This window comes from Bidens hawaiensis, unplaced genomic scaffold, assembly GCF_021521415.1.
Source record: "Bidens hawaiensis isolate Kalapana, Puna unplaced genomic scaffold, B.hawaiensis_p1.1 tig00021171_1, whole genome shotgun sequence".
Taxonomy (NCBI): Eukaryota; Viridiplantae; Streptophyta; class Magnoliopsida; order Asterales; family Asteraceae; genus Bidens; species Bidens hawaiensis.
The window spans coordinates 359371-371871 of NW_027493270.1; the positions used below are offsets into that span (position 1 = coordinate 359371).

General features: G+C 33.4%; 1 protein-coding gene across 1 annotated transcript; it reads left to right on the forward strand.

The window, feature by feature from the left end:
* The first annotated feature begins 482 nt into the window (after nucleotides 1–482).
* LOC143562810 (SPX domain-containing protein 3-like) lies at nucleotides 483–3932 on the forward strand. The gene is made up of 3 exons (XM_077050513.1): nucleotides 483–857; nucleotides 1331–1481; nucleotides 3553–3932. The coding sequence occupies exons 1-3, from the start codon at nucleotides 633–635 to the stop codon at nucleotides 3930–3932; spliced, it is 756 nt and encodes a 251-aa protein (XP_076906628.1). The 5' UTR covers nucleotides 483–632.
* Nucleotides 3933–12501: the final 8569 nt, after the last annotated feature.

Sequence of the window (12501 nt, forward strand, 5' to 3'; positions counted from 1 at the left end):
TGAAGTAGTAGAATATTTTGTTTGTAAAGACAAAAGAATATGAAATGTATATGAGGTATGATTTAGGTAAATGAGTATGTATGTTTTAGTTAATCAGGTTAGGTATAAACTAATATCATACATTTCTCATATCTGTGAGAAATGTATGATATCATCCCCTGAATACTTGTCCTAAATGTTTCATGTTTTAGGTTTGCTCATCAGGTTGGGGGTGCCTTTGCCATCACTACTTCTTAAAGCAATAGATATACATGTGTATATATTTTTTTACTAGTATATGATTGTCATAAAACTAATTTTTATTAGAAAAAAACTAAAAAGAGGTAAAATAACAGACTTATCAGTGTATTTCATTATTACCAAAACGGTGATATTACTTGCGATTTGGTCTAATGGATGAGTATTACTAGCTAACGGAATATGCCAATAATTATCTTCCGTCCAAGACATTATTCATACCTTTTATCCTAACTGCCACTTCATTCACGCCAAGCATATGCTCTCAAAATATTCTAAACCCTTCACTGTTAGTAAATTCTAAAAGAGTTCATATATTTCATTACTAATTTTGATATTGTGATGTGGGTATTTTAGATTCCCCAAAGGTTTTGTTTGATCAAGAAAACCGGGAAATGAAATTCGGAAAGAGGTTAAAGCAACATGTTGAAGAAACCCTGCCCGGTTGGCGTGACATGTACTTGAATTACAAGGATTTGAAGAAGATCGTGAGACTGATATCTTCATCGTTAGAGTGTGGGAAATCGGAAGCTGAGTTTGTGTATCTCTTGAACAATGAGATCGACAAGTTTAATGTGTTTTTTATGGAACAAGAAGAGAATTTCATTATTCGTCATAAGGTTAGTTTATATATGCACACCATTATAAGTTTATATATTTGTTGAGAAAACATAAGATAATTTGGTCATTTGACAAGATTTTTTTTTTCTTCCTATGTTCTCATGAACATGGATTAACTTGAAATCTATGTTGATCTCGGGTCTTTCATTCATATATAGACTTATAGACTCGGAAGGAATCCGAGAAGATTATGTGTTCTCTTTCAAGTAACAATACCCCGTGCATACTTTATCCATCGATCAAACTAACAATATCGTGATAACTGCTTTGTCTTGTATTGTTGAATGAAAATATCATGTCAGCTACAAAATTCGTGTTAAAATCATTTGAACATTATGTACATATCAATTGTATAGTGACGATTAAGATGAGTAGATGCTTAAGCCATCGTGTTGACATAGTCCACAACACGTGACATTAATTAAGAATCAAGTTTATTTTCTTACCTGTGTCTGTTTCTTGAAACATATAGGAATTGCAACAAAGAATAAAGAGGGTGAAAGAGAGTGAACCACCTTCACAAGGAGAATATGAAGAAGAGATGGCAAGAATTAGAAAAGACATTGTTGACTTCCATGGTGAAATGGTGCTTTTAGTCAACTACAGCAACATCAATTACACCGGTAGAAGAAAAGTCAATCTTTTTAAATTATTTAGACAAAATTACAGAAATTGTCTTTTATGTTTACCCCAAATTTCACTGGTGGTCCTTCATCGTTTAAATTAATGTTTATTATTCTTTACGTTTTAAAAAGTAACACCTTCTGTCCTTTAGGCCTAACCCAATTAAAAAATCTCGTTAAGTCTTGTCACGTGCTTCTCACGTGGGGGTATTTCCGTCATTTCAGGTCCGGTTATGTTTCCCCACATTAAATACCCAATTCCCCCACCCCGATGACGAACCAGAAATGACGAAAATACCCCCACGTGAGAAGCACGTGACAAGACTTAACGAGATTTTTTATCTGGGTTAGGCCTAAAGGACGGAAGGTGTTACTTTTTAAAACTTAAAGGATAATAAACATCAATTTAAAAGATAAAGGACCACTAGTGAAATTTGGGGTAAACATAAAGGACAATTTCTGTAATTATGTCAATTATTTATGCCAAAGATTGAGCTGTTACGTATTTTTATTTTGTGGGTCATATTTGTTTATATCATCATATAGTGGAGTGTAAACCAACCTCATTTCAAGCTTGAACTCAACTCCTTTAATTTAACAAAGCTGAAGCTTGATTTTTAAACTTTATACACGAAGCTCGAACTCCACTTATAAGAAAGTTATCAAAGTCGAACTCTACTCTTTTAATTTTATATGTATACATATATATGAGAGTTAAGTTCAAAAGAGAACTCCAAAAAAATGGAGAATTGGAGAACACTTTTCCTAACCCATAATTAATTCGTCATGTCCTTATGGTATTCCTCAATTACCTATATCACATTTTTTTTAAAGAAAAAAACCCCTCCAAAAAAATCAAAAAGATTTATAAAACAAAAAGAAAACGAAAAAAAAAAGTAAAAGAACCAAAATGTTTATCTACAATCCTCCATTAAAAAAAAATATATCTTGATTTAGCCTTCGGATTTATATTAGCTTTTAGGGGGTTTATGTTTTTTTAGCTGGGGGGCAAAATAACATTTATTATTGACATTTTACATGTAAAAAGACAAATCTTATTAACATTTTACATGCAAAACAACAGTTCTTTAAGAGTTTACAGGTAAAATAACACTATTCATTAACATTTTCATGTAAAACAACAAATCTCACATTTTTCATGTAAAACAATAGTTTTTTAAAATTTAAATGTTAAAATTAATATTTTACATGTAAAATAACGTTTTTCATTAACACTTTATAAAATAATACTTTTTGTTAACATTTTACACGTAAAACTACAAATCTCATTAACATTTTAAATGTAAAACAACAGTTCTTTAACAGTTACATGTAAACCAACACCTTTCGTTATAATTGAATGTAAATTCAATAATTATATATATATATATATTAAAAACCAACCTACGGTTATCTCACAAAATTATATTTTTTCGTTTCTTTTGTTTATAATTATTTTAATATTTTTGATTTTTAGGTTTTTTTTCACTTATAAAAATGATGTGATGTATGCGATTGAAGGTGTACCGTAAGGATGTGATGAAATGATCAAGGGTTGGGAAATGTATTCTATAGTTCCTCACTTTTTTGTAGTTCCCCAATAAACTCATACATACATATATATATATGTGTGTGTGTGTTTTTGTACATAATTGTAAGTTAAACTCTATTGCTATAACGTAACATGTATAATTAAGCAATATATATTCTCATAATTGTCTATATAATATTTTTTATCTGTTATGCAATACATACTTAGTAAAATTTATTATACTTGTATATATAATAGGCTTGTTTAAGTTTGTGAGCCTAGTCATGTTTAGTATATGAAGCTCAGATCGTGAGATCGGAAGTTATTGAACGAACTTCAATCCACACTTTAGTCCGTCTAAGCTTGCATCGATAGTCGACTCTAACGTTTAGCGAGTATCAAAAGTATTATGTGATCAGATGCTTACTTGTTTACACCACTGGTGGTGGGCTCATTAGGCTCACAAACCCCTAAAATAACATGAAAATAAGAAAATGAATTGCCAAACTACTTTTATAAATCCTAATTTTTTTATCACAGGAATGGCAAAGATTCTAAAGAAACATGACAAACGTACGGGCGGATTATTGCGTTTGCCGTTCATCCAAAAAGTCTTGGAGCAACCTTTCTTTACCACGGAGCTCGTCTCAAAACTTGTGAAAGAATGTGAAACCACTATCGATGAACTTTTCCCGACAGTGGTGGTGGCGGTGGATACGAAAGAGACGGCAATCATGATAGGGGGAGATGGAATTTTTAGAAACACGGTTGCTGCATTGATGACAATGAAAGAGATCAGAAAAGGAAGCTCGACTCAAAGTCATTTTTCTCTCCCGGCTCTTGATCTGCCGGATACTGAAATTATTAGATCATTTCAACTCAACTCAACTCAACTCAACTCACCTATACCTACAATTTAACTCAAAATATTTTAGTTTCTGTTTTCATTTATGTATGGGCATGTATTAATCCCTCCCTATATTTGGGATAAAATGAGTTAAATATTGAGCTATTGGAACTTGAAATGAAAATTTATCGTGAACCAACACTACATGTAGATTATTCCGCAAGCAAATTTAATTATTAAATAGTAATAAAATTTCTTATTATTTAGATAAGGAAACATAGATATTTGTTGCAAAGGTATCTCGTGGTGTAACATGTGTTCCTTTAATCCTTTTATTATTTGGAGGGTGAGAGCGCAAAATGTATATTAATTTTTAGTTAAAAAAAAGTTTATTGTCACTTAACTTGAGATATGATAGTAAGAATAAATATATATTATATATTTATTAATATGCCAATTGTTGTCATTTGTATTATAACGGGCTTTTAGCTTGCATGTTACGAGGATTTATTTAGATTTTTTTTATTACTGTGAATATATAATTTTTTGTTATGATGCGTTTAAATTTCAACTTATACATAAACTTTGAGTTGTAGATTTGGTATCGAAATCAAATGTTACATAAATTAATAAATTATGTCATGTTCAAAGTTGGAGTTCTAGTTTAGTGTGTGGGTTTATCGTATGTTTGTATCGGCTTATTTTGGACTTGCATAGGTTTATAGTTGGGTAGGAGTTTAAGTATAATTTTTGGGCATATAGTATTGTGTTTATCATCTAAGAATTGTGTAGTATGTAATACTTTTAGCTAGAAATGTTGTAAAAATTGGTCTATAAGGCCAAGCACTCCTCGAGTAATCGTTACAAAGTATGGCGCCGATACGACTTTATTTAACTCCGCTTAGTTACTAATAATCGATCAAAGTTGGTCAACCTTATCTAGAATCAAATCTAGCCAGTTAATCTGGACCGATTTTAACTTCAGACATAAAACATATTTCTATAAATTAAAGAACAAATATCATTTTTTTTTAATTTATGATTAGAATTTTTAGAATAATTTAGTATTTAAAAATGCATTTAACTTTTTTATATTGATATTCACCTATTTTGTTATAAATATTAGTAAACTTACGATATTTGACATATATATAATATCCAAAAAGAGTAAACTGCGGTTTCGTCCTTGTGATTTGTCGAAATCTACGGTTTTAATCAATAGTTTCAAATTTGCAATTTTCTTCACTGTGACTTTATTTCACTTGCAATTAACTCAAATTCATTAACCCTGTTAAGTCTGGTCGTTAAACCCATTAGCGTACCCTCCACACGAGGGGTAGTTTTGTAATTTTTCACCAAATACAACCCTAGCCCCTCACGTGAGAGGGGGGCTTACGAATTACGACTGGGTTTATTTGGGAAGAAAAGGGACAAAAATGCCCCTCACGTGAGGGGCACGCTGATGGGTTTAACGACTACAGTTAACATTGTTAACGAATTCGGGTTTAATTGCAAGTGAAATGAAATCACAGGAACGAAAATCGCAAATTTGAAACTATTGGACTAAAACCGCAACGAAAACCGCAGTTTACTCATCCAAAAATGATTATTCCTTTATGCTTACCATGTCTGAGTGCTTTCCGAGTATTCCCTGGTCCCAGTCGGTCACCTACGGTTTGTGCAACGACTTTTACTACCTTGTTAACAGTTTAATGTTTGTTGTTTTTTGTTGTTGTAGGCGGTTTAATTACATTTTGTCTAAAATTATAAACTTTTTTTAGTTGTATTGTGTTACATGGGTGGTTTATGTTAACTTTTTTGTATTTTCTGAATATAATGTAAGACGTACATAACGCCAACTGGAACACCCATGTATTTTATCTACCAAATTTTCAACTATCATTAAAAAACAAACTGTAGATGTAACATCTTATTTTTGATAATAATAAATCTAAGAATTTCATTTAATTAACGGTGTGCTATTATTTAGTTAAGTTAAATAAAAATAATACAGTGTGGGCTTGGGCAATAAAATATGAAATAAGGGATGGTGATGGACCTTAGGTCCATAGGCTTAAGGGTATATAAACAGCTTTAAACCTCCCTAAAACCCTAAAACCATCATTTCATTCCTCCAACATCCGTAACACACTAAAAAACACACAAAAACACTCCTCTTCCATTTTGGATCAGATCTAAATCCGAACCAAGAAAAGTTTTGGTTAGATCTTCATCATGCAAGCATGGAACATGTCTAGATTCACGTGTTGAATCAGATCCAAAGAAAGAAATGACCCAGAAAGGTATGTTTTAGGTTAAAATTTAAGTTTTTAAGGTCGGTTTGCCCTAAGATTTGATACTGAGGCAAAATCAGGCCTTATTATGTAAGAAAATGTAAACTTGTACGTAAACAAGATGTTTGGAATGAAACGGGACAAACGAGTGACGTCTGTGTAAGGCCCCGAACCCGGTAGCCCTACTTTCGTGTTGGATTTACTCATAAACGCAGTTCTAAATATCAGATTTACTTAAAACATTCGCGGAATATAAAAGCTTTCATAAAACATTTCATACTAAAACACGTCTTGTCTTAAAACATCATTTTGTCTTTCAAAATAAACGAAACATTAAACTTAAACGTCTTGAGTCTTCCGATGCCAGCCTCTTATTCAGTGCCACGTGTCTCCTCAAGCGAGCTGCCTCATCCTACTCACCTGCGTGCATACTAAAAGTCAGCTACGCTGAGTGAGTTCTAGTTAATCATACACTATGCAATACACATAAACTTATATTCTTTCATTCATACTTTCATACTTTCTTTTGTATTAACTTACTTTCATATCTTACGTTATAAAGAGCATTACGCCCTACATTCCTTGAGTATTATTAGGGCTCGGTACCCTCCTTCCTCGAGTATTATTAGGGCTCGGTACCCTCCTTCCTCTAGTATTATTAGGGCTCGGTACCCTCTTTCCTCGAGTATTATTAGGGCTCGGTTCCCTCTTTCCTCGAATATGAGTAGGGTTCGGTTCCCTAGTTCTCGAATATTAGTAGGGTTCGATTCCCTCTTCGTTACCGTACATCCATCCTTTCATGCTTTTATTAACTTTATCACATTCATACACATAAGCATACATATCATACTTACCTTATACTTAGCGTTACAACCTGACAGTACGTGCAATATCCGAAGATCGTTCACGTACCGTCAAGCCATCATTCATACATTTCACGTTATTCACATAAGGCATACACTTATCTCTTAGGATAAGCGTATTAACAAACATATTGAGTATGCACACAGCCCTGAAAACATGACACATAATTGGGGCTAGAAACTCACCTGAACACGGTTACGTTCACCGTTAATCGTAATCCCTTTCTTCAGTTGTGCACGGCTGACTGTATAACAAGTATACGTATCAATTAACTATCACTTCTCATATCATCTTTCTAGTCATAACTAGTACCCACAACGAACGGGGGTCCGGGGGCAGCGCCCCTGGCAGCGGGGTCTAGGGGCGGCAGCCCCTAGCAGGGTCCAAGGGGCAGAGCCCCTGGCTGGAGTCGAGCTGCCAGGTCAGCTTGGAAAAATTTTATTTACATTAACTGTCTTAACACATTTTCCATTAGGTTTTTAATTTATTTTCTAAGCGAACTTAACTTTAGGCGAAGTTAAACCTTAGGCGAACTTAGCTTTGCAGGCGAAGTTGTCATCAGGCGAACTTAGCTTTGCAGGCGAAGTTCATCAGGCGAACTTAGCTTTGCAGCGAAGTTGTCATCAGGCGAACTTAGCTTTGCAGGCGAAGTTGTCATCAGGCGAACTTAGCTTTGCAGGCGAAGTTCATCAGGCGAACTTAGCTTTGCAGGCGAAGTTGTCATCAGGCGAACTTAGCTTTGCAGCGAAGTTGTCATCAGGCGAACTTAGCTTTGCAGGCGAAGTTCATCAGGCGAACTTAGCTTGCAGGCGAAGTTGTCCAGCTGCAGGTACTGTTCGTCCTTAAATCCCTTAATCATCTTCGTTTCTTAACCAAATAACTCGATTTAGGTATCCACGGAATCGTCTGACCAGCGCCTACAAACCCCAACCATCAAATCGACCTAACATCGATGTTTAAAGGGTGCGATTTAGGCATAAAGGTTACGGGTTCTTTTATCAATCGATTAACCCATCAAATCATATCCATTTTCAGTAAGTTTAGCTTTGTTGGATTCGTTTTTACCATACAAACACAGATCTATCATTTCTATACTAATCCAAACCTAAACGAACAAATTCTCGATATAAACGTACCGTAAATGAGTCGAACTACGAACACGAGCTGGTCTTGTTGCTTTGGTTCGTCACGACGATCTAGCACCAACGAGCTCGGGTCCTCGCCTTTGGATCTTGGTTCGGGTTGTGTGTGTTTTGGAGTGTGTAGAGATTAGGATGGATAAATGGATGGAATGGAAATGATTGGGGTTTAAGGGGGTATTTATACTCCCTTAAGCCCATGGACCGAAGGCCCATACTTCCTTTTGGTCCATATCTAATCCCATCTAATTATCCTACTATGTCTTCATATTTTGCTATTATTATTATTGTCGTTCCACTAACTCGTGTATTTCACCCGACAAAATAATATAATAAATATTACTTTAGAAATTTCGGGATGTTACAGTCTGGACCGTGTTAGAATGAGAAAAATGAAGTTATTATGGCTTGGAACTCGTTTTATCAGTAAAAATAGGTATAACGGGTTGTAAGGAGGTGATTAGAATGGAAATACATGAAAAACCATGTTTAAATCGAGTTCTGGAAGAAATTCGATTCGTTTGGAAAACGAATCGAATCGAATCGAATTGGAAACGATTCGAATCGAATAAGAAGAACGAATCGAATGGAACAGGAAAACGAATCGAATCAAATTGTAAACGAATCGAATGGAATTTCGGTTTGAAAACTCGATTCGATTGGTTTGATAAACTCGATTCGATTTGTTTTAAAACTCGATTCGATTGGTTTAAAAACTCGATTTGATTGGTTTGAAAACTCGATTCGATTGGTTTGAAAACTCGATTCGATTGGTTTGAAAACTCGATTTGAGTGGTTTGAAAATTCGATTCGATTGGTTTGAACTTCAGTTTTCTGATAATGGTTTGAAAATTCGATTTGAATGGTTTGAAAACTCGATTTGATTGGTATAAAAACTCGACTCTATTAGAATGAAAACTCCATTTGATTGGAATGAAAAACTCGATTCGATTAGAATGAACTCGACTCAAATGAAACTCGATTCTTTAAAACTTCAGATCGACCCCAGCCAGGGGATCTGTTCCACGAACTGCTGCCAGGGACACTGCCCCGAAACCCCGTTAGCTAGGGGTTTCACTAATTAACCTAGAAGTATGATATAGTTATAGGTAGTAAATTGATACTTATAATTATTACACAGTTAGTCGTGCACAGCTAAGGATGGGTATTATAGTTGACTCTGAGAGGCAGAGGACACGGTGAATTTCTAAGCCCATTTTCTTGTTATGTTTTCGGGGCTGTGTGTATACTCGATGTGATTAGTTAATACACTTACCTTAAGTGGTAAGTGTATGATATGTGAATGTTTTATGAATGGTGTATAAACGATATATGAATGATATAGAAAATGTTAAGAGTATATATGAAAGTATATAAATATAAATATAAAGAAAGGTATGTATTGTTGTATTGTAAGAGGGTGGCAGACCATAATAATATCTGTGAGAGGAGGGTGACAGACCCTAATAATATCTGTTAAAGGATGGTGGTAGACCCTAATAATATATGTGAAAGGAGGGTGATAGACCCTAATAATATCTGTGAAAAGAGGGTGACAGACCCTAATAATATTCGTGAGGTTATAGGGCGAATGACTCTTTAAAACGTCTAAGCATGTATGTAAAGTAATATAAAATATAAAAGTATGAAAGAACAAAGGTATGAAAGTAAGGATGAAGGTATATGCTTATGTATGTACAAAATAAAGTAAAGCAGGTTAAGTATGTAGCATGTGAGTGTAATGTATGTTGCCTAATTAACTAGAACTCACTCAGCGTAGCTGACTTTTAGTATACATGCAGGTAAATAGGTTAAAGGAGCTAGCTTGAGGATGGCACATGGTATGGACTGAGTAACATCTAGATAAGGAAGACATGATGTTTTACTTTTATGTTTTATGTTTTATGTTGAGACAATATGTGACATTTTAAGACAAGTATTCTATGGTTCGTAAGAAATTGTTGACTTTTAATATTTTCGCGAAAAGTTTGATTCACTATAATTTTAAAATTGTGCTTATGAGTAAATCTAACGCTAAATTAGGGCACCGGGACCGGGGCCTTACAGTAGTCCAAGTTCTTTAATGTTTTTGTTTGTGCGGTTTCACGCTATCCATAGTTGATATTCTTAATTTTGATAATTTTTGATTCTTTGATAATTTTTAATTTTCATAGAACTTTATGTGTTTTGATTTGAACTTCAACATAAACTTTGATGTGTATAGTATTAAAATTAAAGTTTACATAAACATTACAACTAAATTTTGCAGTGTTGATTGGATCAAGTTTTTGAATTTTTTTAAACGAAAGTTTTGAGATTATACGTCATAAGATAACTTTTACTTGTTTTAGTATTCTATTAAGGAAAGTTTTCCGATCATACGCAAAAAGCGAAAATTTTAATTTATTATTATAATTACTATTATTAATAATAATATAATAATAATAATAATAATAATAATAATGTATGTATGTTTAATATTTTCACATATATTCTAATTTCAAATTTTAATTTATAATGTTTTAATATACTTTTCTTTTCTAATTTTTGAAAGTGAAAAATAGAGGTATTATTTGCATCCCTTGTTCGAATATCGCACGTAATGATATTATAGCGTCTTTGAGCTGTTTGAATATCGCACGTGTAATGATATCATAACAGACCCTAACTCAATTGTTATATCTGATGGTTAATATTGTTCGATGGAAGTATTATAGCATTGGGTTGTTTTGAGTTTTTTCTAAGAGATTGGACGAAGGTTTAGAGCTTGAACAGATAGGAAGTTCTTTCTTGAGTGAGAGATTTCAATCAATTACATTACTTTAAAATATAATATGAAAAAACATAAACATTGTGTTTCTGGGTTCCACTTAGGGGAAGAAAGAAAAGAAATGGATGGAAAATTAGAAGTGAGTGTGCTCCCAATTTTTTTTGGGAAAAAAATGAATGGAAAGGTAAAAAGTTTGTTTTCTCAAGTTTCATTTAATGGAAGAAAAGAAAGGAAAATGGGGGAAAATATGAGGTTTTAAAGGGTGGAGGTTTTCTTTTTAATATAGAGTGAATTGAATGGAAAAGAAAGGAAAAGAGTTAGGATGAGTGAAAGGGAATGGAAAAAAAAAGAAAGTTTTATTTCGTTAAATTAACCTAGGAACGTAGTGAAAAAGGTAAGGCATCTTGAGTCACCATCTACATATTTCTAATTGCTGTGGTGTGTGATGATTTCACCTTTTAAAAACTTTTCCAATATCTTAGCTAACTTATGAACATAAATGCAGGGGAAGTGATATAATGACAAATACATACATATATATATATATATATACATACTTTCATGTATGTTTTATATAATATTTAATTAGTTTTTGTTCGTTTTTAGTTAATATTGGTATACTACTAACATAATTGTGTTTTGTAGGTTCCGGAAGTTGATCGTAGTTGAAAAGGGCGAAAAACGAGTCAAAATAAGCCTAAACGAGAAGCCAGAACGCATCAGAAAATGAACCGGAAGGAGAACCGGTCGGACTGCCTCCCCCCCAATTGGTGCACGCCGCCACGCGCGACCAACCTTATGCTTTCTCGTCGTGCGTGGTGGCCAACCTATATTTCCATAAAGTTTCCCGTTTTGATCAGTTTTGGGCCCTGTTTTACTATATAAACACCTTAACCTGAAAAATAACCTTCAATCACCAGATAAATTTGGAGTTTTTTGGAGCTTATATTGGAGTTATTTGGCGGTTTTGAAGGCACTAAATGACCTGGTGAAGAGCTTTACGTACAAGATCGAAGACTACGGGTTTTATCGCCTTTAATCTTTTGTTTCTATTATTTTCACCATGATTTCCTTTATTACTATTTTGTTTGATTTTAAGATGTTAGGCTAAACATTATAAATTGTCTAGGATTATGATGAACCTTTGTTAATGTTTGATTTTCTTTGGATTATGCTTTTCGTTATGGTTTTATGAATCAGTAAATTGTTTGATTTTATTTAATTGATGCATATGTGTGCTTGGTTTTGTTTGATGTATTTTATTATTTCACATTATCCTTGATGATTGTCTGTCATATAATAGAATTTTGTTAAATCATTTACTGTGTGTTCTTGACTAGTTTATGATTGATTTTCAATAAGATCATAGGAATAATACTATTAGTCAAACGAATAAAAGTGTATTGCTAACCTAAAAAGCTGTAAGGTGATAGGTTATTGTTAGATATTTGTTGATTAAGATTGCTAGATTTAGTTCTTCGTAAGGAGTCCATCTAGGTTTGATTGGTTAACCTTGTCTAGCGAGCCAATTGAGTTTATGACATTATCTTTGATTTCCGCGGTGTAAGATAGGAT

Coding starts and splice junctions, on each gene's coding strand:
- LOC143562810 (XM_077050513.1), top strand. CDS start 633: ATGAAATTCGGAAAGAGGTTAAAGCAACATGTTGAAGAAACCCTGCCC. Junction 858..1,330: donor ATTTCATTATTCGTCATAAG/GTTAGTTTATAT, acceptor TGAAACATATAG/GAATTGCAACAAAGAATAAA. Junction 1,482..3,552: donor CAGCAACATCAATTACACCG/GTAGAAGAAAAG, acceptor TTTTTATCACAG/GAATGGCAAAGATTCTAAAG.